At 41.5% G+C, this 27,051-nt stretch overlaps 1 protein-coding gene across 1 annotated transcript; it reads right to left on the bottom strand.

Moving 5' to 3' along the window:
- Positions 1-26,850, bottom strand: cacng3b (calcium channel, voltage-dependent, gamma subunit 3b). The gene is made up of 5 exons (XM_044051506.1): positions 26,211-26,850; positions 25,311-26,110; positions 7,787-7,870; positions 5,125-5,265; positions 1-1,940 (listed from the first exon to the last, which is right to left on the bottom strand). Exons 2-5 carry the CDS (start codon positions 25,525-25,527, stop codon positions 1,429-1,431), a joined length of 954 nt encoding a protein of 317 aa, XP_043907441.1. The 5' UTR covers positions 25,528-26,110; positions 26,211-26,850; the 3' UTR covers positions 1-1,428.
- Between the last annotated feature and the right edge of the window lie 201 nt (positions 26,851-27,051).

Genomic DNA, 27,051 nt, shown 5'->3' with positions numbered 1-27,051 from the left:
TTGGATGTCGAGTGAGAATTTTCTCAGTGTTTTATTTCGGCAGTTGGAATTCTAACAATTGATCTGGCAATTAAAGACAAGTTTATATTGAATTAATCTGATAGATATTCACTAAGAGGTAGCGGGCAAACAAAAAGTCCATCTCTTGTTTGATAAATGTTTTTTTTTGGCTCTGCCTTACAGCATATTCACAGCTCGACGGTCTCCTCTCCACAGTCCCCTCGATCAACAAGCTGGAGAAAACTAGTCTACGAGTCACACCGACGGAAGACAGGACCTAAATCTCGTGTCCTTCAGAGGGAAGAGAGGGTGAGAGGGGGGGTGCGGAGGGTGGCAGTGAGGTGAATCATGGAGCTACATAGAAGAAATGTGTACGGTGAGGGGTGGTAAGTGAAGGCGGACGGACAGATGGACAAATATTTGATCGTTTCTTTAAGATTAAGGTGAGAAAAATAAATCGGGAGAAGACTTGTGTGTGGCTGAAAACAGGAGTAAAAGGAAGCACCAATGTTCTAACATTACCATATGGGAGAGTCATTAGTTCCATTAGTCACATCTTTCTTTTCTCCGAACGTCAGCCGATCTGCTGTCATCGTATATTTTGTTTTCCCTTTGATGAAAAAACAAACAAGAACGCAGGTTTAACAGCTGACCTGGGATCAGAGCGAGACGGCGTGCGTGTGACCAGGAAGGAGCTCAATTCACTTTCAGTTCAGTTAGAAATAAATATGAAAAAAAAAAGGGATATTTACAATATGTATAGAAAGCAAGAAGTAGTGTCACAAATGTGCCGCAACAAACTGAATCTTTGAATTTCAAATTCTTTGCTGAACTGAAAATGAATTCATCCCTCTCCCGAGGTGTTAAATTCCTCTTTGTTTAAATGGTGCCATAATCAGAGAGGCAGCTCAGTGCTTTAAGCCTGTTAAAAGGTAAGGAGGAAGGAGGTCAGAAAGCAGAAGATCACACATGGTCTCTCACCTCCTCCCTCTTATCCTTAATTCACATTATTCTCATTTTTAGGAGAAGTTGCTCTAGACTGCAAAACCCCTTACAATATACTCTTCAATCTTTAGTCAATTTCAGTCCCTTCTGAAAAAGCCAGAGAGTCAATTTATGAACATAAACTGAATGTGCCTTCACATGTAAGGAGTTACAGGTACAACTACAGTGATATGTGGTAAAGTGGAGTTGGGAACAACTTCTCCTTGAAAAACCTCCTCCTGCTACACTCACTGAATCTCTCACAGGGCTCAGAATTCACAGTTCAAAGGCTAAAAGTTCACAGTTCACAGTCGAAGTTTATCAAACCCCTTCCCCACCCCGTAAACCCTGCGCGGCCCCTGCTTATGCTTGCGACCCCCCTTTATTTTTCATCATCACCATCCTTTGATACTCTGACTGGGTGATATCTGCAGCCAGCACCTCTCAGACAGGTGTGGTCCTGCGGTTGGGGTCCTTGCTGTAGTCTTTAGTGAGCGTGCTGCTCTGGAGGAACTCCCTCTCTGAGTTGAGCAGCCCGCCCATGCCGCTGCCGGGTTTGGTGCCGGCGTTTCCCGCCTCACGTGGGTTCAGCGTGTACATGGGCATCTCAGAGGCGGCGGGCCCCGTGTAGCCACCCTTCCCCAGGGGTGAGGCGTCGCGGCTGGGGGCCTCGGAGGAGCGCACGCTGGAGCGGCGCCGGAAGCGGTAGCGGTAGGAGGGGATGCGGCTGAACGCGGATTTCTTGATGAGCTCGGTGCGGGACTTGGCTCGTTGCTTGCGGTGTTTCTCGATGAACATGTGCACGGCCAGCACGCCCACCATCTCCGCCATGATGAAGGAGAGGGCGCCAAAGTAGAAAGACCAGCCGTAAGAGTACGACTTCTTGCTGTCGCTCTGGCCCGGGTCGCCCGAGTTAGCCGAGATGTAAACAATAATTCCAATGATGTTACTCAGGCCTGGAAGAAAAGAAAAGAAGCATAAAACAATAAGGAGATTGGCGAGAATTAAGTGTGAGAGTCACTTCGAAAGCTTTCCTCTCCGTGAATTTATTTCATTTAATGTTTTACTGTTGCTTTTATAATTAGGTGAAGCACTTTTTAAGAAGTGCACACAAATTCAAAAAGCTTATTAGTATTATATATGTGAAGCTTTTAGGCACACTGCTGCTCGGAGCTACATTTTAACATCCATCCATTATCTATAGCACTTATCCTCTGAGTCGCCAATCCCATTTGATATTCTGAGAGAGGCCGGCTATACGAGCTGCACAGTTTATCACAAGGCTGACATACGGAGACAAACAACAGTTCAATCACATAATCAACATAACCAAGTGTCTGGGCCGAGGGTTGGAGAAAATGAATGGTCTGGTGTAAAAGAATTAGTGACATTAGTCTAATGGTGAGATTGTAACGGACTCCTTTCTCAAGTGCACGAGCAAACGAACTATGGTGGCCCTCACACACCAGAAAGCATCTCAGCGTCCTCATATACTCTGCAAAGTAAACTTCCATTTGACAATGTGAAACGCACGCTTTCACCAGACTCTTAGGGCTGCTTTAGAAACGTGGCAGCCAAGCAAAAATAAGGCTTATTCATCAAAATAATTCCTTGCAAATCTAAGTTTAGCACCAGTCACTTTTACATGTTTTGTCCTTAAACCTTTCGTTTTGTCAAAACTGTGCTACTTTACCCTATTTGTTGATATTTCTATATTTTATCTTTTCTCTTGTGTATGTTTACCTTGTGCCTAGGAACAAACAGATGTAAAATTAACCAACAGTTCTAATCTGGCATATCTACATGTTGACTAATGTGCAACAGCCTACTTAACCATTAAGTAATAAACTTATACCATTAAGCATTTTTATTTTATAGCAGTTATACACTTGTGTGGTATACTCAATTTCGCCAATAAACCCTCCAGAACGTTACACCCCGGAGCTTTAAATCCTAATGTTAACAGCACACACAATGTGGGAACATTTGCTCAGAGAAGTAAAAAACATGAAATGATTCATTCCTCAGATAGATATTACAAAGGGAGCCACATAAGCTGTTTCCAAACATGACACTCAAAATGTAAGATGATATAAGATGAATGCATCAGGAGACTAAACAAAATACGATGATGTAGAGCCTCCCATTTGTACTCGTTTTGTTGTAGGAGCATAATTTAATATGGACATACTGTAGTTTGTGGGATGTACTGAGAATTCATATAAAACAAAATAGTTTATAATAGAAACATAAATAAGTAAAGGAGGATAAGGCTCGAAAAGTTCTTTGTTCTGCCTGCTTGTTTTTCAGATCACATGAATTTAAATGAAATGTTAAATGACATTATGATTATGTGTGATATCTATTACAATTTCCTTTGTTTTCTTTTTGTCTTCTTTTTACTGGCGGAGTGTGATGAGTTTACGACAGCAGAAGAATGTTTGGAACATCCGAAAGAGGTGGTAACCAGGACACTAGCTCGTCACGGAGTATCCAGAGCAGTGATTCAAAAAGACTGGGTTGAGACCCAGATTTTTTAGTAAAGATTTATGCGTATAGGTTTGAAATACCTTGTATACAATAACATGTCAATGAATTTTGTTGGAAATGATTCTTCCACAGATTCAAAATGACCACGACTAGTTTGCCATCTTTAAAAAAGTGGGTCCCCCATGTTGAAATGTTGGGAAACACTCACTCAGACATTAAGAGGTAAAATATCAGAACATAGGAAGCCTTAGACAATTTCAGGAACATGTGGGTTTAGAAAGAGACTAAAGAGTGTCACAGTAATGACAGCACACGTGACTGAAATGCAGAGAAAGGTTATCAGAGGAGTGACGACAAGACCGATGAATGAAATAAAGAAAAACACAGAGAGAGAGAGAGAGGGGGAGAGAGGGAGGGGGGGGGCCATCAGAGAGTGGGAGTGGAGTTTGATGGAAACACTGGAGAGAGCCTCTGCACACAGCTGGGCTCTCTTATTCCATATCATTAGTCCACAATACAGTGTTCATGCAGTGTGGTGGAACGCACAGAATGGGGACAATTAGCCAGCTGTAATTAACCAGAATCAGCTCCACACTATTGTGGTAAATAATTACCAATTTGGCTTCATAAATTTACGACAAAATCCTAATGGGACCCTACACATCCCACTGAACAGCAATTAAAGCCTTTTGTGTATCAGGGGCTATAGAGCATAAGTGTGTGTGTGAGAGACTGTAAGTGTCAGCGTCCATGTGATGCATTATGTGTGCACGTGGTATGTATGTGTGTGTGTGTGTGTGTGTGTGTGTGTGTGTGTTTGCACGCGCCGGCAGGGAATCACAGTGCATCGCGTTACTCTCACTGATTGATTCATCAGTTGCTGTGTTCAGTTTCCACAGTGCGGCTCCTCTGTGCGTTTCTGATGCTCTACAACGTCCTTCAGCAAATATTTGAGTGCAGCTTCACACACACACACACACACACACACACACACACACACACACTTACACACAGTACAGACCTTGTTGCTATTTCAAATGTATTCCTCTGTACTTTCTGTTTTTTAAACCTAATCATATTCCTCTATTTCATTTATGAAATAACTGATTTCAACCATTTTATTTTATAATCTTAAAACTTTTAATAATTTGTTATTGATTGTTATTTTTGAATCTGCCTTTATTTCCTTATCAATCCATTAAGCTCCGGAGTAGGGCTAAAACAATTACAAAAATAATCGACAAATAGTCGATTACTAAATGAATTGTCAGCTATTTATTGCTTTGAGGGTTTTTTCATTATTAAAACAAGATTTCTGATGGTGTTAGCTTCTTAAATGTGAATATTTTCTGGTTCCTTTGCTCTATATAAACAAAGAAATTCATCTGAATCATTTTCGTCTGTGGACAAAACAAGACATTTGAGAACATCATCATGATTTTCATGTTTGACAAACACTGATCAACATTTTTCGACATTTTCTGACCTTTTATGGACCAAATGATTACTCGATTAATCGAATGAAAATAACCGTTAGCTGCAGCTCTACTCTGGAGGTCTCCTCTTATCTCCTGAGTCTCTCCTGACTTGATTGGGTCAACAACTGCATTTCTTTGACACAAGCAGACAAACACGGCGAGACACACTAACCTGCGGAGACGAAGAAGATTCCCGCACTGAGGATGACGTTGTGTCGACTCCGGTAAAACTCACTGGCGGCCACGCAGAGCCCGCCCAGGAACAGCAGACCCACACTCATGATGGGGAAGATACTGGAGGCACGCACAGCACCTGTGCATGCACACAGCAGAAAAACAGAAAGAACTCAAAATGACACACTGTTTGTGTTGAGGTTTGATTTTGACAGGTTCTTTTTCACCACTGATTTATGTTTTGGGCAAAGATCTTAATATTCTGTGTGAAAAAGTACAATGTCTCTTGTCAGGTGTTGTGACGGGTGTACATATTGCCTCTAGCTGTGCTCTACGTTAGATATAATTAAAGTGAAATGAGGAAGACAATTAGGGTAGCAATGATTTGATGATTAATCGTCACGGTAAACTTTATTCACCATTAACTAGGTGCTTACTAACATGCATATAAGTAGCATACCAGACCTTTATTAGTAATTATTAAGCACGTATTAACACCTTAATCAGGAAAAATCTTAATTCATGTCGTAATAGAGGTAGAATAAGGTTATGTAGAATAAGGTGTTAATATGTGCTTAATAATTATTAATAAAGGACTAGTGTGCTATTTATGCATGTTAGTGAGCACATAGTTAACCTAAAGTCTTACCATTGTCACCTATTTTGATAATCCATGAATCAGTTCTACTTTGAGAAGTGCAGACATATCAAAAGAAAAGAGAAAAGAGAAACAACCTGTGTGCAGCTTCATCATGACGTGGCCTAAAATATTGACATCAAGTCATCTTGCCCAGCCCGACCTTTAAGCGTGACATAATGCAAAAGATATTAAATGTTTCAATCAAGGAAGCATTTAAAGGAATACGTCACCGATTCTAGAAATACAAAGCTAAGTGCAAATCGGTGAAGTATTCTTTTAAATAAGAATGTTCAAATTGTCATAAAACACTCAAAATAGAGCTTAATGTCCTCGCCTTGGCAATTTGCAAATTAACTCTAACCCTCCAAGTAAATATAAATATGAATCAGTGTTACATGTTATATTTCTTACAGAGCTGGAGGACAGAGATAAAACTGTGAAAAATGTGTCACACAAGTACACACACACACACATGAGCCAGTGTGCTGCTACATGCTTGACTGAGTCTGAATCCAGAACATGTTAAAGCATTCAGAGGCTTTGTGAAAGTAAGGGAGGGAGAGAGAGGGGGAGGGAGGGAGGGAGAGATGTAGAGCAAGAATATGGACAAATACCAGGACAGATGGAGAGCAGCACTGACACATATTGAGGCAAAATAATAAGTATAACAGCAACTCAGTGAGTCTGCAGTTAGAGTGAAAGCTTTGCCAGCACCACATATGTATGTGTGTGTGTGTGTGTGTGTGCATGATGTCACAGCATAAGGATGTTTGCAAACAGCTCGTCATCAAGAACAGAGCTGCATTGTTCACTTACGTCCATAAATATAGATTATATATATGTACACAACATATAATGAGCGTCTAATTGCAACTCTTTGTCTCACTACACTCCAAATTAAATCCTACATGACTGACAGTTGCTGTGACCAGTGGCATGACTCCGCCCCTATGGCCCAAACCCCTGGGCTGTGTGTAATGCTGGTCACTAGGTTCCTGCTGCAATTGGCTGAGCAGCTCTGAGGTCGGAGATCTCATTGGCCGCCTGTGGCTGTGGGGATGTTGTTCTGTGTTCAGTGGAGCAATGAAAAAAAGAGGCTCAAGCTCAACCCTTTTTTCTTTTACCGTTTTCGCATTCTGTCATTCTTTACTCTTTATTTACACAGGAACCTCGATTTTAACTTTTAACCCTTCTTACTTCTGTCCTATTATTTTTTGATGCATCTAGAAATACGAAGGCAATCCCTCCGTCCTTTTTAGTCTGTGTGTGACCATTAATATTTTCAATATTTTCTAAATGTTTGCACCTGCATTTTTAATGTTGTTGTGCAATGTCTCTTTGTCACGATGACAATAAAGATTCTGATCGGATCAGAGTTTGTCAATACAGCCTATTGCAATATTGAAATGGCAGGAGGCGCAATATTTCTTTAAGCCAAAATGTGCGTCAAATTACCATTTTAGATTAATTATTGTCCTGATCTATACACATCATATTCTACAGACTGAAGAAAACATCCTTGTTTGGCACAGATCTGCACAAATATCACACAGTAATTGTTTTAAATATGTCATTCAAATGAAAATGACAATAACGATGTAAAAAAATCATATCACTGTCGCAATTTCAGTCAAAAATAATCACAATTTGAATTGTATTCAATATTTTTCAGCCCTAATTTATCCCATTATTGCACCGTTCTCTTGTTTTTCTGACATTGGCAGAGGACATGTTTCTAATTTATTCTCCCCATTAGGCCAGAGTCACACTCTCTGCATCCACGTAGGTGGCGAAATCTGTGCACGTCTCGGCGACCACTTCACACGCTCCCTGCAGCACAACACTTCCCAGGCCAGTTGGTGGCGTGCAATAACCATGGAAACCTGCCAGTACCCACACACACGTAGAACACAAGTATGCTAAAATGAAGCCAAATTCCTGGTGAGAAAAAAGTATAACTACTGGAATGTGACATGAAGTGTGTGCACGCGTGAGCGTGGAAGGCTCGACCGTGTCTTACGGAGCAGATATTCAGCAGCATCCGCTTCATAGTCCGCGTCCTCCGGGAAGTGGTCAATCTTCTTACACACGCCTCTGAATGTTCCTGCAGAGAATCAGAGAATCACAAACCACTTCAGTTCAGACTGTTATTATCACACGAGCAATTACAGTATATCAGGCCTTGACCATTTCCTGTGTTATCAAGTTGTGTCCTGAAACAGAGTTTTGAATTGAATGCGTTATTGTTGTGCATGATGTCAACAAATTAAGATGAGCACAAGATAAATGCGCTCACTGTGATTTGGAAGCATTTTCTCTTGTGATGAATACAGCAGCAGCAGCAGCAGCAGCAGTCACTTGTTGTGCTAGCTCGTTAGTAACGATAATAGTTTGGGTTTGATTAATTAGTCGGTTACGTCTTTAAATTTGACAATCAATCACTGGATTGTTGGACACGAGCGCTTTGACGATCACTGGGGTGAACTTGTTGTGAAACTTCTTTGAGGATTACCGCATCGCATCACATTTGGAGAGAGGATGACATTCGGCGCAGACATGAATTTACATTAGAGGCAGAGAAAATGGCACAAACAGAAACCCACAGAGGGTGTGGGGGGTGACAGATGATGCAGGGCTGTAGCCTTCGGGCTATGTGTGAGAAACACTAATGAAAAGCCTTATCACACCCAGCACATACACACACACACACGCACACGCTTGAATACAAAATCACACAGCTACTAAAATACAGACATCAACAAGTATACACCGAGCTCATTAAACTGATACATGGACACTATCAATCATGAATGTAAGTAAAAGCCTTCAGCCCCCTGTATCTATATTGTTTATATCAGAGGACGTCAGTCGCTTTGTGTGTGTGTTTGTGTGTATTTGTGTAGTATTGACTCGGATGCAGTCTCCTACGAGCGCGCAGTGTGTCAGGCGGAGTGACTCATCCTCCTTTGTATGAGAACTCTCCATGCATGTGTGTGTGTGTGTGTGTGTGTACACTGCATGTAGCTTCATTCCCACCCATCATTCAGTCCCATTCGCACATGGTCAACATCACAGGGGAATGGAGGTGGGGGGGTGTTGTTCTAAGGGGAAAGAGGAGGGATGAGGAAGATGATGGAGGAGGAAGAAAAGAAGAAATGCCAGTTGAGAGAGGTTTAGAGGTAAAATGGCATGGGGCGGTGGGGGGGTTGGGTGGATTTAGAGAGAAATGGACGGATAGAAACCGGTGATGAACAAATGAACGACTCCACCTAATTGCTTATTTGCATATGAAGAGGTTCTTTCCAGTATCCACACTCAGAAAATCATTCATGCATTGATCCAGCCACGGCTCACGCAGTCGGCGGCTTGGTAAAGTAACCTCTCTGACTGAGACGCAGATTGACAAAAGAGGCGCTCGTGCAGCACAGTCTTTGATATCTCGATTTAAGTTACAGTATGTGTTGTAACATCGACGTAGGGAAACACTTTAAGTCGACAAATACACACAAGTATAGGAGGAGGAGCGTCAACCCTGCAGCACACTCTCAAAGCTCTAAAACCACATCATGGCTCTCTCTCTCTCTCTCTCTATGTATATATATATATATATATATATATACATATATATATACATATATATATATATATATACATATATATATATCAGAGAGAGAGAGAGAGAAACACATGCATACACAGTGTCCTTGAAGGATAACATTTGTCGCGGAGTCACCTAAAGTAACCGAGAGCTGTTCCTCTTGGATGCATAAAGATGTAAAGCATCAGCAGTCAGAGCTCTACCTTGTGTTTGCTGGCCGGGAAATTTATTATCCATCCTGCCTTTTAAATGGACGGATTTGTATCGAACCTATCTGATTTATAGAACACCAAACAGTCTCACGCAATGACACAGAGAATAGCGGCGGGAAGATATATGGTTGCTTTTATTCCTCTCTTGGTGGCCTCAATCACAACAGAATAAACACTGTTTAAAGTGGACACACACACACACACACACACACACACACACACACAGCCTGTATACTGGGCTGGGTATTTCCTACAACCTCACGATATGATACATATGTGTATTGCAATACACAGTTTGTTTTTGTTATTTTTTGAATAATGACCTTTAACAGCAAGGGCATTCAATGAGCTAAGCTCTGTCTGGAAAAGTGCAGTTGAGCTCTTGACGGTGTGCATATTGCATAACGTTACACCAGTGTATGACACTGTAGGTCATCATTAATGTAAAGGCAACATTTTTACACGTTTGCACGATCACACTTTACATTAGTGCAACTCGGAAAAAGTCCAACGGTTTCTGAAAGCTGAGAAGTTGCACGTCAAAACCAACATGTGGTTATAACGATAATTTGACTCGCTCCCTTGCAGGAAGCCAGAGAATCAGCGTCTTTGTCACCAGAGAGGAGAGAACAAACAAATGTTATTTTAAATATGTTTTATACTGTTCAAATTTAAAATGTAACATTCAAAAGCTGGTGTTCAGGTTTTATTTCTTTTTTTAAATAAAACTTAGTAAGTAAACTGTAAATAACTGCCAGATATTGAAAGTCATTCTGTGCATGTGCGTACATTCCGCTTTACGGTACGCAGCATGTAAACAAGAACGCCATGAGCGAGCCAACGAAGCCGAAGTGGATACTTTCAGAAGGAGCCAAGGAGCGAAAAAGAGAGTCTGTTCGAGCAAGACAACACAAGAGATAACTTTTTGTTTAGGTTTTCAGTGGATGACGACGAGTGCTTCAAGACAGTCGCCGAGTTCGGCTTCTTCCTTCTGGGATAGTAAGTACATGCAGACTTTATTAGCCGGTGTTGCATCAGAGCTGACCATCAGAGGTCTGCCTGGTTGATACGGTGCTTTGTTTTGATTTAGGTAAGACAATTTAACTTGGTAAACACTGGCAGAGAAGTCAAGGAGGTAGCAGCTTATTGAGTCTACTGTTGTTAGTCATTAGTCATATCTTTGCCGATATCAGATAATACATTTTAAAGCCAATATCTGCTGATAATATCGTGCATCTCCAACCTTAGGTGATGTTTACGTCTCAAGATAATCCTCACATCATTTGCTGCTGTATCTATTTATCTATAATTATTTTATAATTAATTATCGATTGATCACAACTGGTACGTATATAAGAGTACGCACATCGCATCACTACCGTCTTGAAAATAAAGACGGCAGCGATGTGTGCCAGCGTGGATTCTAACCCCTGGGCCAAACGGCACAGCAGACACGTTTCCCCGGCAATGTCATCGACATGTGTGACCCTCAGTAAGTGAGAGCGAGCTGATGAGGAGATCGACACGAGGAGTTTATTTCTGTGCCTCACACTGCAGAGAGGGAAGAGGGCGGGGGGGGGAAACTGATCATTACCTTCACATAAACCTGCCTGGTACCTCCGAGTGCAGAGGTTTCGGCTCGCTCTACTGATCTCGGGATTTAATGACGGCTGTGGATGGTTTAACACAGAGAAGCTGGCAGTGGTCGTGGTGGTGATGGCATGCACAGATGCAGCGGCTCTGTCCTGGCGTACAGCGTCGCGGTGCGACGCGTCAGCCGCTCAGCAACAGATACAAGAACTCGACAGAAGGTCACGAGTGCAGCTGAGAGGATCGTTGGCTTCTCCTTGTCTTTTTTAGAATGACATTGGACGCTCATGGTGCTTCACCAGAGGCAGAACAATAATAAAACACCCTTCCTATCCTGGCTGTGATTGTTTTTTCCCCCCACTGTTCTTTTCAGAAGCATCACAACCTGTAAAAAATAACAACTTCTTCACCTTAGTGATCAGAACTTCACATATATAACCATTCATTCAAAATCTATTAGCGTTTCTGTCCAATTATTATGCCAATTTCTTTGGCCAAGATCGTTTTTGTTTTTTTTACACCCACCTGATGAAATATAACAGATTAATAATTATACACAACATTGCTTAAATTTAATAAATGAATAACAATGACAGTCTGACATTCTTCTGAATCTGCTCATGTGAAGATCCACCAAAGACCCGTCACAAATGTCATTGTGCTGCACAAAGACAATGAAGATATTCTATTCTATTCTGTTCTAAACGGCATGAGAACATTTGGTTACTGAGGCTGATCCTTTAATGAATGCTTCTCACACGCGTGTGTTTGACAAGCGAGATGAATGATTGGACGGATCGCTTTTCAAAATCAACACAATGTGTCACACGGAGGAACAAGAACAAGGCCCTCGAGAGGCAGAGAGAGAAAGGTTGGTATTTTTAAACAAAAGCACTGGCAGTCAGCTCGTCCTCTACAACAACAACAACGACGACCGCCCGACTTTGTCATTTGCCCTAGAGTGGTGACCGTGTGGAAATTGTGCTGAGTCACTGTCATGCAAACTCCAAATCTCAGTATTCTAACTTTAAAAAAAAACAAAACAGAATTAGTTGTTTTTCAACGTTCCTGTTACTCTGTCTGCTCATATAAGTCATCCACGTAAAGCCACGTTCATGTGACTTTGATAGGAATGTATAAGCCACAGCTGGAATAAATAAATAAATAAATAAATAAATAAATAAATGTTTTTGTAGCTGGTGAAAAAGAATTATAGAGGATTATTTTTTCAGTAATTAGGATTTTCAAAAGATGTATAAACAAACAGACTTTTTAAGATTATTTCATGTATAATATATATAATAGACATGATTGTCTTCAGACATGTGGACGGAAGTATATCCCAGCATGCACTGCAACTATATACTATAGTTTTTCACAAGTGGTCCAGAGAGACCAGGTACAGATTAATGTCATGGATGCCTGTGTGTGTGTGTGTGTGTGTGTGTGTGTAGGTGGGTGATGTGGACATGTAACACAAATTGCTCAGGTCTCTCTGGTTTTATTCACTTGCCTCCAAATGCTGTATCAATGATTGTAAATGTCACACAGACTTTTGTCAAGTGTCAAACAACAGCAAAAAAAACAACCCAAAACAAACAAGCCCAGTTTAAACTTTAGCCATGACAACATCTCTCCATCTGATTTCAAATGATGGTGAACATTCCGGCGTGAATAATGTGGTGACGCAGCGATCACCATTTCAAAACCCTCAAGAGAGAGAAAGCGGAAGAAAGAGAAAGAGGAAAAACAGACACGTCAGTGGAGCATGTGGCACCGACATTAAAATCCAATAAAATGCACTCGTGTGAATGGTAAAATGAAAGCCTTCAAAGTGCTTTACGCGTGGGCTTAGAATACTACATCATTAAAATAATTACCTACACATCCCATGAAAGAGAATCTGTCTCATTCCTTAAGTAAACAGATCACTAACAAGACCACATGTTAACATCACTCAGGTTTACTACCTCCACCAGGAAGACGACGCTTTCGGCCACGTTTTCCCCCGTTGCTCTGTCCGACTGTGACTCCGAAAATTAAAGGACACATTTTAATTACATTTTCCGTGGATGTAAGTTAAGGCGGCGGGAGAATGAGGTTATTAGATTTTTAGTGGTAATCCAGACCTGGGTATGGATTTGGGATTAAAAGAAAATTAAATAAAAGATTGTTAACCTTGTGAGTTACGGGAGTGTGATGACACTGTGGGAAGCTGAGTGGCTTTGGCAGAGATTTGCACTTTCTGAGTGCTTTACCCCAGTTTCTCATATTTCATTGCTCTAATAATCAATGCATTTAGCAATTATTCGCCCAAATCTCTCCATGACTCACACAGTCTATTCGTTGATATCCCTCATTAAGATGCAACAGAAACAGAAGATGTTCAAAATAACCACTGGAAATCACTGTTGCATTGATTAGAGATTAGATCAGTTCAATGTTAATAGCAAAATTATAATAAAATAATATAATTTGTTGGGAGGATATTATCCTTAAAGTCCCAATATTCCCTTGCCTGATCAGATGGAGCATAACAAATAACAAAACTACTTGTTTGGTGTACTGGAAAGGTTCAGAAGAGAAGAACAATTACTAATTGTATAGTATGTAATATGTAAAATTCAACATCAAAATGTCTAAAAACAACAAAACTAATGTTCGACATTCTCGCACCTACATGAGCCAAAATGTTACCAGGACTCTTTAAATCCTGAAATGGAAACCTGTATTTCTATTCAAGGTAACAAACCATTTTATTTTAATCGCCTTTTAATGACGCAGTCTGCTATAAGGTGCTGGAGATTTCCCATAATCCCATGATTCCCATAATCGTTTTGATTGAGAGACATTCACAGCATAAATTACAGACCGTGTATTTAATCTGACAGCCACACGCTAATAGTAAAGAGTGACTATGTCATTTTCTTTCAGTCTTTGAGCGAGTGTGGTTTTTGACCATTCATGTGTGTGTGTGTGTGTGTGCGTACATGTAGCTGGGAGAACATGTTAAAGTCTTTGTTTCAGTCTAATTTCCTTCTAAATAACAAAAACACACGATTTCAGAGAACATTGCATTGACTTACATTGATTTGCTGGAGACTTACTCTAACCTTAACCATAACTACTCCTGGCCTAATCCTAACCCTGACCATAACCTAATCCTAAACCTTAACCTAACCTCAGTCTAACTTTAAAACATATGTTTGCCTTAAAATGTAGTCATTTACATTATTGTGACTTGATTTTTGTCCCCATAATGTGACTGTGTAAACAGATTCAGGTCCCCACAACACAAGGAATACCAGGCACACACACACAAGGAAGCAAAGCCATAGCAAATATTTGTGCACACACACAACATGACCGTCTATGAACACACATTTGACTAACAAAGGTCAGGGTGGCCCGAGGGTAGCTGCAACCACAGCTGCAGAAAGGCATTATGGGACACGGCCAGTGGTGATGGGAGTCTAGTGCGTCTGTGCATGAATGTCTGTTTGTGTGTGTGTGTGTGTGTGTGTGCCTGTATGTATTATCTCATGTGTCAGGGGGTTTATTTCTTATTTCTCCCGCTGAGCAGAGCATGTTGCTGGGACTGTCACTTATGTACAATCATGACTCACACACACAGATTAACATGTACACACTGCTTCCACTACAAAAACAACAAAAACCTGTTGTTGTGAGCTCAGAAAATAATACTAATAACAATAATAATAATAACAACAACAATAAAACAGTCATAAACAGGACTGTCATGCTCAAATATGGAGAGTTACATTACTTCTACTCACTGACCCTCCTCACAATATACATGTTCTGGTTCATGTTCATTCAAATGGTTCATTTCTGTTTTAACTAGACACAAACAGTGCCCAAATCAAGGTTATAAAGTAGACAAACAAACATGTCCCCATTTATGCAGTGAGCTGGTCATCAGATACTGGCTGTTTGTCCCTTGTAGACACACGTACACACACGCACACTATCCACAGCACAGTAAACATGGACACATTTTTTGGCAGACTGGGGATCAAGAGGTCACATAACATGTGTGGCTTTGCATGTTTACCAGAATAATTTAACCTTGTTCTAAATTCTGGATACAAACTATTACTAGGATACTACCAAACCAGAGACACAGAGTCCCGTGATGTAAAAGGATCAGACTAGACAGGTGGGTCAAATAAATATTATTGCTATCCTGGGGTACCCTGTGATTCCCACCCCTGCACTAAAGCACATTGTGTACCAGTCCATCCTATATTTATATCCTATATACTAATACAATTTAAGTTAAAAGCTTACATAACCGATTCACTTTTGTTCTATTCGGAAGTACTTCATAAATATCACATCATATTATATCATATCATATCATATCATAGCCAGTTTTCAATCCTTTGCTTCTGAGACAATGAGCAGTCCTTGTCAACAGAACATAAAAACACAGAGGTAATTTCAGGCTTTGCAACAAACGACCACTGCTGCAGTGTTTGTGGTGAAGCCAGCAGCCTTGTTCCCAGGTGAGACGGGCCCAATCAGATGTGTGTGTGTGTGTGTGTGTGTGTGGTCCAACAACTGCATGAGCGAGGTGCGTCTCCACACAAACACATGCACATGCACTCACAATACAGAGGGTTTTGTCAATGAGAAAACAGAAGGGGGAGTGAGCATGGGATCGTTGAGGAAGTTGAAAAGCAGAGCAAATTGGACTGCTTGTTTCCTCAGAGCGCCTCTGACAGCTCAGCGAGGGTGACTGTGCCTCTACTCTCTCTCTCTTATTACCTCGTTCCAGGCGATGGAAAGAGAAGACGAAAGAGAGGGGGAAAAGGGAGAAAGAGAGAGAGGCTGGTTTCCACGGTGATGGCTGATGAAAGAAAACGAGACAGGTTTTGCTTGGTTGAACAACTGTCCTCTTTCTCTCTCCCCTTTCCCAGTCTGTTCTTCCTTAAAAACCAACCGTGTTTTATTCTTTCTCTCTTCCTCCAAAACATCTGTCTGTTCCTGTTTTAAATCCTCTCCTCTTCCATGCTATGCATAGTTGTCTACACAACATGGGCCAAAGTAGGCGGACAAAACCATGTCCACGTCAGCCTTTACACGTCTGGATACCAAATGCATTTGCCCCGAATAAAGAAAATGAGGAAAACCATCCTGGAGTGTCCTGAAATGATCAAATAGATGGTTTTCTGTTTTTCAAATGTATTCAGATTTTCAATGACTCTGTGTTTTACTTGTGTATTTCAATTTCCTGTTTCATTTTTTAATGTATTCCATCTGGTTTTACTTCCTGTGTTTGTCCTGTTTCCCCACCTTTGATATTCCTCCTTATTAGATCTTTATTAGATAATATTAATACAACAAAAGTTCTATATATTTTGATCAACTGGAAAAACACTTTGATTTCCCAAGCAACAGTTTGCCTATCTCTACTCAAATCCCTTCCCTCTAAAATCAGGTGAAACATTCTTTCCCTTTTGTTTTATCTAGTTACATTTCATCTTGCTATGTCTCCTACGCTCCTTCCATTCATTTTTCTTTTTTTAACTTGGCTGAGTGCTCCTCAGTTCCGTCTATGATGTACACCCTCCCTGTTACAGAAGCCCGGATTTCAGATTCTGCTCCAACCTGTGCACACCTCCTCCTCTTTTATCACTGTCGTGTCAACACAGGCCCAGTAAAACACGGTTCATCCTTCGCTAATGCTTATTCTTTCAGTCTTTTCCTGTTACCTCCTTCTAAAGTTTCCATTCATCCTTTGCACATTATCCTCCCTTGTCTGTGTCTCCTTGTTAGCAGGGAACCGTTCACACCCCACACATGGTTACTATAAAGGAGGATTTTTCCTTCTTCCTTCCTTCCTTCCTTCCTTCCCCGTCTTCATCCATAACCTCCTACACAGAACTATCAGGACTCTTCCCGCTGCAGAACATGAAAACATTGTAGGAACTCAGTTCAGTATTTTGTGAAAAAAACAAAACCCTTCACTTAGCTGCGTTCCTCAGTTTTACCGGAGGATGTTCGCCAGACTATTACGCTTCATTTGTTGTTTTTACACTTTGGATTTTGAACAGATTAAACACACAAGACATGTCTTAATTATCAAGCACGGTGCTTGACGATGGATGAGACTAGAGTCAAGCTTGCTCTTTCCTACCAGTCTTTGTGCTAAGCTACGCCAGCTGGTCATTAATGCCTTCCTGAACACAGAAAAAAAACATGAAAGAAAAAAGCTCTACAATAGATTCAGTAGAAAAAAAGTTCCTAACATTTTTTTTTAGCAGAAAACTATTATAATTTATCCAATTTAGTCAAGCCTTCACATGTGCCAGCATGTTAAAAGTCAGACTAAGACGATAATTCAGTTTTCTTAATGTCATGTAAACACATTAGTCTGACTAAAATCAAGGTAGTCTTAGTCAGACTAACATACTGGATAATACAATTCATAGTCCGATTACTCCTGCATGTATACACTTAGTCAGACTGGAGTGATGCACCACTCCATCAGAGACAATGTATAAACTGCACTACTGTTGCTGGAAAAGAACAAACAACACGATAGCTACAATGAAGACCCATGTTTTTTAATTTGCACGATAGCACGTGTAAAGCAGGTACGAAACATACAGAACCACAGCGCCATCCATCTCACTGTCCATCTCGCCATTCGCGGTTTGGTTTTTTTGTGACATGAAGGACAGCAGAAAACGGACTCAATACGCACTCGCTTATAGAGAGATACAGCGCCCCCTACGGAGACGGAGTCAGCTTTAGCTTGAATAAACTGTGCATGTAAACGTACTGAGTGTGTTACTCCTCCTCTCTCTCTTGCTCTATCTTTACCTCAGTGCTGATCTGTCAGCAGATTGTTTTTTTATCCCTGACACGGTCAAACACCCCACATCTTTAATTAATGTCTATCTCTCTATGCAGTGACCTCATTTTTCAAGCTGTCCTTCATTCCCTACCCCGAGCCGCCGGTTTATTCAGTCTTTCTTTCCCTCTGCAGCCACCTGGGGAACATTTTGGTCCCCATCTGTGTTTAAAATGCTCTTCTCTCTATTACCAGGTGATCATTTAGATCCCCGGCATGGTCCCTCACTCCCTGGAGATTCAGCCGAAACCGAGGACATACACAGCTCATCCATCACTTTCCACCACGCTCCTCTACTGTTCCATTCATGCACCTTCTTTCTGGTCCCTCCTCATTCATGCTCCGTTTCCATCCTCTCGCCGACTCCCTCCCTTCCATGCTTCTCTCCTCATTTCCTGGATTTCTCGTGCTCATTTATCACAGAGGGGCACTTAACCCTCCAGTACACCTGCAGAGACACAAACACTCACTGCAGGCAACAAATTTCAACCTGACCACACACAAACTGTCAGTAAGCAGAGGCTCACACTAACACCATGGTAGGAAAAAAACCAAACCCCTGCTACACTACACACACAGACGATAATTACACATACACATAATTACAGGTTATTTTGCATCTACATCCATCACCTTGATTTGATCGCAGCGATTAGTAATACGCTTTCTAACTAATGTCAATAGCATATTTTGCAAAATATGCCATGTTGTTTACTGGTGAAAATAAATCAAGTTCCATTCAAATTGAGTTCTTTTTGCAACCAGCAAAATTAATAAATACATTTTACGGCTATTCTGTATATTCTTACTTCTGCATTGGCGTCCTTGAGAAGTGGAAGACTACGTTCACTTTTAATATACAGTCTATGGTTCCTTTATGAGGAACTAAGTCATGTCTTTTTGTTTCAGTCTGTCCTCTGCACCTCTGCATGTGCACTTCACTCAACTCTCAGTGATTTACTGTTTATACTGTATAAGATGTCAAGGTTTTCTGCATCTATAGTACATATGATATAAGGTTTTCACAGACCACAGACCATCAGACCACAGTGTATTTCAGTGTGCTTCCTATGATGCAAGAAATACACACACAAAAAGTCTAAAAGAGTTGAAGACAATGAAGGCAATAAAACATGTCTTAATTATTTTAATTTAATTCATTATTTTAATAACCTACAGATGTATTTCATCAATCAACTACTTTCATGATCAGCAATCCTGCCTACTGCAGCTTTAGATGACTGTAAAATTGAGATGTTTCTACATTTGGGTAGCGTTGAGATCAGAGTGTGTGATTTCTTTTTGCAGTTGCAGGTATCTGGATTTATGAGCCATAGCAATGTTTAAAGATTTTCTGGAATAATAAAGTCATTTTGTTAATTATTCATTCAAAAAGAATATATTTGTGCTTAAATTCAGTATTCTGATGTGGAGTTCATCTACGGCAACAAAGACTTTAATCTTTCATTTTCATATAAAAGGAAAGACCCAGTAATTATTGGCGAGTTATTGCTTTGCAATAAAGTTGCTGAAAGACTGCACTGGATCTTAATATACATTTTAGGTAGTTAGAGTTATCCTAGATGCAGGGGAAAAAACACTGCTGTATGAGCAGGGTTGCTAATTTGTGTTTTTTGGAACAAGTTAAGATACTGTATATGGTAGAGGGAGACGGGTGCATGTTCACCTTCTTTTTTCTTTTTTAATTGTATTGTGTGTGTCAAAATGTACCCATGAAATAGCTGAGAATCTTTACAGTAAGCGAAAACTTCCAACAACCAATGTCATCCAACTTTTACTGGCTTGAATAAAGCTGAAAATATTTCACCTGTGGGAGGTGAGGGGTGAAACATCGTCCACTTAACTCAAGCTCAGCCTACAGCTGACTCCTGGACATCAACTTAATTATGTTAAATAATGGAATAAAACTCTAGCGCGGAACCTCTATCGCCCCCTGCGGACCTCTGAGTAATTACCAAAACACTGCAGTCTCTGACCTAGATATTCTCTCACACACACACAAACACATAATAGAACAAATTGCTGTTGTATGACGTTGTCTTGCTTTACTCGCACTGTGTGCTTCTTCTGACTCTGGAGCTGAACTCCTTCGACAATGGCTTTAAAGGAACAGACGGCGGTTTATGTTTAAAAGTTACGTCCGTCCTCCAGCTTTAAGCAAAAAGCATCTTCATAGGACGATTTCCACGGCTCTCCCCATATTTTCATTCATTACATAAACTGCACCACTGGAGGATGCACTGCATGTTGTGCACGCAGCACAGTACAGTATGCATGACTGCGCTAAATCTACTGTACGAACACTGCATACATGATGTTTCTCTACCCCCCCCTCCCCACTTTTCTTCTCTCATTCCATCTCTCCTTCACTCCGTCTGTGATGTTGAACAGAGCACGAGTCACACGTGCACCAGTCGGAGACATCCATTTGCCGTCAGTTTATAAGGCGTTTATGAATTATAAAAGTGTGACAAGCAGGGACCGGGAATGAGTGAAGTGGGGATAACATGGGCGGAATGAGCAAAGACATAAATGGTAACGTACTCCCTCTAGCTGAGTTGTGTGTGTGTGTGTGTGAGACAAAGTGAGGTTGTGTTTTTGTGTCAGCTACATATGAGCCTCTGTACTGTATGTGTGTGTCTGTGGGTGTCCATTGACATTGTGCTGACATTGTGTTAACGTGGTGTACGGCTCCCACAGCTGTTCTTATTTGGTGGCCTGGGAATATCCACAAATGTGTCAATTTATTCATTCAATTATACGTGTGTGTGTGTGTGTTTAATGTTTAAATGAGAGCGTGTGTGTTGAATGCAGCCTGCACCATCTGCCCCTGTAATGGCCTCTTATGCCCTTCAGAGTGAGATGGTTCGGTCTGACTGCATCAGACACAAACATACATGTACACAAAAGACTCTCCGGTGTTTCTGATGGTAATTAAACAACAAGGTTTTTCAGTGAATCAAAGTCACATGGTTCACTGTGAATTACATGACATGAACACTAATGCCTCGTTTCCGCATTGGTCTGCATTTCCCAGTCTGACATGTTTCGCGTGCATTGAAAGGCCATGTGTACTTTGAGGAGCAGGAAGTCAAGATTAAAGCTAACTCGCTAAGAGAAGCTTTATTCAGGCCTTGCTGAGGGTCAAACTGTGCTGAAACTTTATTTTGTAGGGCTGGAGCTAACGATTATTTTCGTAATAGATTAATCTGTCGATTATTCCATTGTCATGATTAAAAGGTCAGAAAACGTTGAAGGATGTTGATCAGTGTTTCTCAAACCTGGAGACGACTCAAATTTCTCAAATGTCTTGTTTTGTACGCAAACCGAAAATGATTCAGTTCTAATGATTTCTTTATTATATGGAGTAAAGAAACCAGTAAATATAGACATTTAAGACGTGTGTTTTAATAATTGAAAAAAAACTGATCAAACAGATCAATCCACAATCAAAATAGTTGACCATAAATGTAGTAATTAAGTACTCAAATAATCGTTGCAGCCCTATTGTTTTGTTAAAATAAAAGTGAAATGTGGGACAGTTGAAGAGTAAATCAATCGATATATCCATAATAATACAACTGAATGTGATTAAACCTCCGTTTTATAAGAATATCAGGTGGTGTTGGTATTTTATATAACCATGCAGTGAAATATTCTCCCATGGCTGCAGTGAATATACATCCGTGCTTCATTAGCATCTCTTTCATCTTTACAGAAATGCTTTTCCATACAACAGAGTCCATAATTTATGGAAAATGAACAAAACTTTGCAGAGTTATGCCTCTTTGTTGTTCTGTATGGGTGGACAGTCGTTGAAAGGACTGGTTACCAGTTTACCTACTGGTGTGCTCTGCAGTTTATATGGCCTCGTTTAGCACGGAAAAACTGCTACCTCCAAATCTGTCTCACAAAATCAGTTAGCATGTGTGCCAGAAATACACCTGGGTTTGGATGAGAGCGACAGAACATTCAACAGGTGCTGCATGTGGTCACCGCGTGAGTCCAGCTGCTGCGGTCAGTAAGTAGCTCGTTTTGAGCTCTCTAGCTGTGTGGCTTCACTGGCTGCAGCCAACAATTCCGCACATATGTCAAGCAAACATTTTGCTCTAAAAAAAACCCGACTGTGAATCTGCAGCTTTTTGCTCGATAGACAGATGGTAGTTCAGTGTTGCTGTAAACAGATTTCGGTTGTTTACAGTGTCAGCGGCTTCTAATATGGGATCCAGCTTCCGAGTGATTTGTAACACTTGCAGCGCAAAGAAAACCCAAATATCAACACACTTCTGTGGGTTTCCCCTTTGTATTGAAACTCCCACTGGTATAAAAAGCCACATTTTAAAATAAGGTGCGATAAAAATAAGTCCCACAGAGATGGCAAAGAGAATTATGATTTTCGATAAACACACAAATGGCTGCCAAAAACTAGGGATAGCTAGATATTTTTGATACAATACTGATATCACAAGCTTTATCTACCAATACTGATCAGTTAACTATCCATGCTGATGCATTTACCAACTCGCTACAGTATAACAGCCATTTGCAGACTCACTCGTGTCCTGGTGACATGACAGTGGTGGCAGGCGTACCTCTTTTCAACATGTTACCTGTGTTTAGTGAAGCATTTACGCCATATTTAGGGTAAATCAGATCAGATTTGGCCTTTTCCAATATCTGATCAAGTGACTTGTCCAGTATCGGACTGATACTGAGCATCATATCAGCTCATACCTACTACAAACCACATGTACAGTACTAATCTATAGGACTGTACAATCTAATCTAGTTTTATCACAATACTGGCTGTTGCAATTTCAAAATCGCAGGAGGTGCAATATTTCTAAAAGCCAAAATGTGTGAGAAATTACTATTTTATAGCCTATACACATCATATTCTACACCAAAGAACAGAAAAACATATATCACAAATATCTCACAGTAATCATTTTAAACATGTAATTCAAATGAAAATGAGAATAATTCTAAATTATTCTTAATTAGTAATACAAGACACGAAGACTGTAACTGACCTCAAGAGGATCAGAGGTGATCTGATACTGAAGGTGGATTTAGACTAGACCTTATTTGGACTTGTATCATCTCTTTAATATGCTTGACTACAGGACTAAGTTTGTGACTGATATTAACAGTCTGTTACGTGTTTCTATGGATTTAAATCAAGCTGTAAACGCTTAGGCTAATGTAAGTACACTAATCAAAAAATGTTTCAACATTAGTCTTGATATTTGAATTAAGGTGCAGTATTTCCTTTTTGGTGATTTTCTTTCCAATTTTGTTGATATTATTCTGCCTCTGTTTGTTCTTTCTCAAGTCTCAAGTCTCGCAAGTAAACAAACACGGACGACAAACAGTCCTCTGAGAAGTCAAAGAAGAAAAGATGGGTGTGGGTGAAAACGTTGAGGAGTTGACGTTGGGTTTTTAGATATTCCCGCTACTTCCTGTCGTCTTCTGACACTTTTTCCTGTGTCCTACCAACTCTTTTTCATTGGCTGTTGGCAGCGTATGTTTGCTGTTGGGTCAAAAAAAAGATCAAACATGTTTGACTGACTGCAACTGAGGTCAGGTCTGTTACCCTCACACACTTGCCAATCTGAGACATTTCTGTTCCAGTGCTGACTCAAGCAGACTCTGCCTTGTAGCGTGTCCCCAGCTTCAGGGAGCATTTGTGTGTATACAGCGGCAGTGCAGAGGAGGGTGAGCTAATGATCAGGCTTGTGTGAAATCAACTTGTTGTATTAGTTAAATGTTACAAACAAACTACAGTTTTAAATAAAAAACACATCAAACTTTCTTTCCAACGCATCCAACGCACCATATTGTCAGTGGCAACTGTGCAGCAGTCACTTGCATAAATTGACAGCTCTCTTCACACGTCCCCAGTTGTCAAATGTGTGTCTGATCACAGCACCACCCAGGTTGCTTCACACTGGGTTGTCTTTACTGGCTCCCTAACAACGAGACGACAAGATGGCTTCAAAAAAAACAAAAAAAAACAACCCAAATTCCTAACAGTGCTTTCTGTGCCACATCCAGGTACTTGTTAGTGGTGCATCTGGCAGACTAATAACACTGCCAGCTGCCTGTGTGTGTGCCTGTTAGTGTTTTATTTGTACCTTCAGCCATGCGGCAATATCACGACAACCAAACGAGAGCAGGAAACTATTTGATTCTATTCTGGAGCAAAGGAAGAGTGAATTCAAGGACAGCTTGTTAAGAACTGAGTTATGGGGATTATGGGATGCTGTCAAACACACACACACACACACACACACAATCAGAGCCTACCAAGGCTCCTCTGGTCTTAGAAACAACCAACCAATTTCGATTAGATGTAATACATCAGCAAATCACAAAGGCTGTAATACTATTATGTTATGCAGCACACCTGGGCCATGGTTCATACATTTTGGGTGGCTTAAGTTATGTGTATCTTTAAGTTGACATCCCTGTATTACAATATCAAGTAATTAATATTCAATTTTTGGTGTGTCATGTGGTAATGCATAATACAGTTGGTCTAGCACTCTTGCTTTTGCAGCAAGGGCCTTCCAGAACAAGGGCCTTTCTGCATGGAGTTTGCATGATCTCACTGTGTGTGTGTGTGTGTGTGTGTGTGTGTGTGTGTGCATGCTCCCACAGTCCAAAAACATGCAGATATGGGGATTAGGCGAATTGGACACTCTACATTGACTGTAGGTGTGAGTGTGAGAGTGGATGGTTGTTTGTCTCTATGTGGCCCTGTGATGGACTGGCGACCTGTCCAGGGCGTACCCTACCTTTTGCCCTATGTCAGCTGGATTTGCACCAGCGCCCCTGCAACCCTCATGTTGAGGATAAAGCAGTTCAAGATGGATGGATGGATGAATGGATGGATGGTCAGCCCCTAGTTAAGACTTGGTTTTAGGTTAGGGTTGGGCATGTGGGGTTAGGGGATGCATTATCACTTTAGATGTCCTCAGAACTATAGAGAGACAAGTATGTGTGTGTGTGTGTGTAGGCCGAGACACATGTGATCATACTGGCAAAAGATAAAGAAAAACCGGCAGCCAGCCACACACACACACACACACTCACTGAGAAAGTCATGATGGTGCCCGCGTGCACACGCATACATCTACACAGACAGACAGCTGTTTTAAAGACACACACACACGCGCACAGAAAGAGAGAGAGAGAGAGGGAGAGAGAGAGATTGTCGGTCAGACTGATCACGTACCTTCCAGACAGCAGGTTCGCCAGAGGCCGGAGTGCGTCATCACCTCCTCGTTCTTGCGGCTCGTGTCGTTGTCGCCGCTGCTCTTCACGCGACAGACCCCGCGCGAGTACAGCCAGTAGTCGGTACCCACGGCGATGGTCATAAGGCTGAAGGCGGCGAACGCGCCCACCGTCGTTACGAGCATCTGGACGCCGCGGTCACACATCAGCATCTTCATAAAGGCGGCTCCTGTTTGTCAGTTTTTTCTTCCCCCTTTTTTATTTTTTTTTCTTACCTCCTTCTCTTTTTTAGATTCGGCCGTTAATTTCCCTTAAATCCCACGAGATTTGGAGAGTCAGGGTGAGCCCATCTGATGAGCACTCCAAAAATATGTAGGGTCTATTTAAAACAAAAATAAAAATGAAATGACGGAAGGATTTATGAGCAGTCACCGATGAAGTACTTGGCTGCCTTGTTCGTTGAGTTGACAAGAGGCTCGTGGCAAAGGGCGGGAAGGTGGGGGGGCGGCGGCACGTCACTTTCTCGCGCATCAAAAACCGGTTTTCACCACCACCACCCTCGTGCACACACACACACACGCTGGGGTTTTTGAACGGGTGTCGTTTACCCGACACTGTCCTCAGTGAGTCAGAGTGGACACCACATTCCGTCTCTCCATCAGTATGTCCCCGGGTTACGCAGGGCCAGCTGCGTCCTTCCTTCCTTCCTTCCTTTCCTTCCTTCTCAACTTCTCCTCTTCCAAAAGAGCCCTTTAACTAATGTGTTTACCATTAACAGCTGTCTGCGTGGAGGGACTCCATCTTTAAAACAACAACAACAACAACAAAGGGTTAAAAACCACAGAGTGTCAAATGTTTCTAATAAAACATGATTTGTGAAGGAGACTCGCCTTTAACTCACCGCTGTGTTTGGAGCTGGTCCTCCCTCTGTCTCTTTATCTCTCTCTATCTCTCTCTCAGTGGAGCAGCAGAAAACTGGATTTAAGCCTTTTTTTTCCGCCGGTCGGTTCCTGTTGAATTACTGAATGACTCGTGGGATGAATGGATGAATGAATGAATAAAGACCATGCGTCGGCTATGAGGAGAGAGTGACCGCTGGTCTTGATCCGTCGTGTGTTAAAATCCAGTCCAGCTGTGGACTCACTGGCATGTTTTCTCCTCCTCCTCCTCCTCCTCGAGGATGATGATGGTGGTGGTGGTGGTGATGTCCAGAGTGGGAGCAGAAACTCGTCCAAACAGACACGAATAATAATATTAATAATAATTAGAATAATCGGGTTGTTACCACGGATGATCTGCAGTGGAGTTACAAGGCTTTAAGGATGCGCGGACAAATGAGAACGCGATTCATTACTGTTGTCATCCAAAGCATCCGTCTCTCTCTCTCTCTCTCTTTCTCCCCCTTTCCCTCACCGCCGAAGTTCAACCACAACCGGGACAAACCGTTCGATGAACCGCCCGCTGACGGAGCCTGCAGGACTGTTACACCCGCCTGGGTTTGCTCCCGAGAAACGTGCTCGTTCCTGCGAATGAAAAAAAAAATCACAGCCGTCGCCTCCTCCTCCTCCTCCTTCTCCTCCTCCCCTTCCTCCTCCTCCGGGTCCAACCAACATAAACCAAAACGAACCGCGCGTCTCCACAAACTCCGCCTGAGGTCGCACCGCTCGGCTCGGATTGGGCTCGCGCGCTGACCGAGTCGTTCGGCAGCTAATCACGCAGCGCGAGGAGCGCACGGTCCCGCC

This window comes from Solea senegalensis, linkage group LG19, assembly GCF_019176455.1.
Source record: "Solea senegalensis isolate Sse05_10M linkage group LG19, IFAPA_SoseM_1, whole genome shotgun sequence".
Taxonomy (NCBI): domain Eukaryota; kingdom Metazoa; phylum Chordata; class Actinopteri; order Pleuronectiformes; family Soleidae; genus Solea; species Solea senegalensis.
The sequence above is the reverse complement of the archived record's forward strand: the minus strand, read 5'-3'. Positions and strand labels throughout refer to the sequence as shown.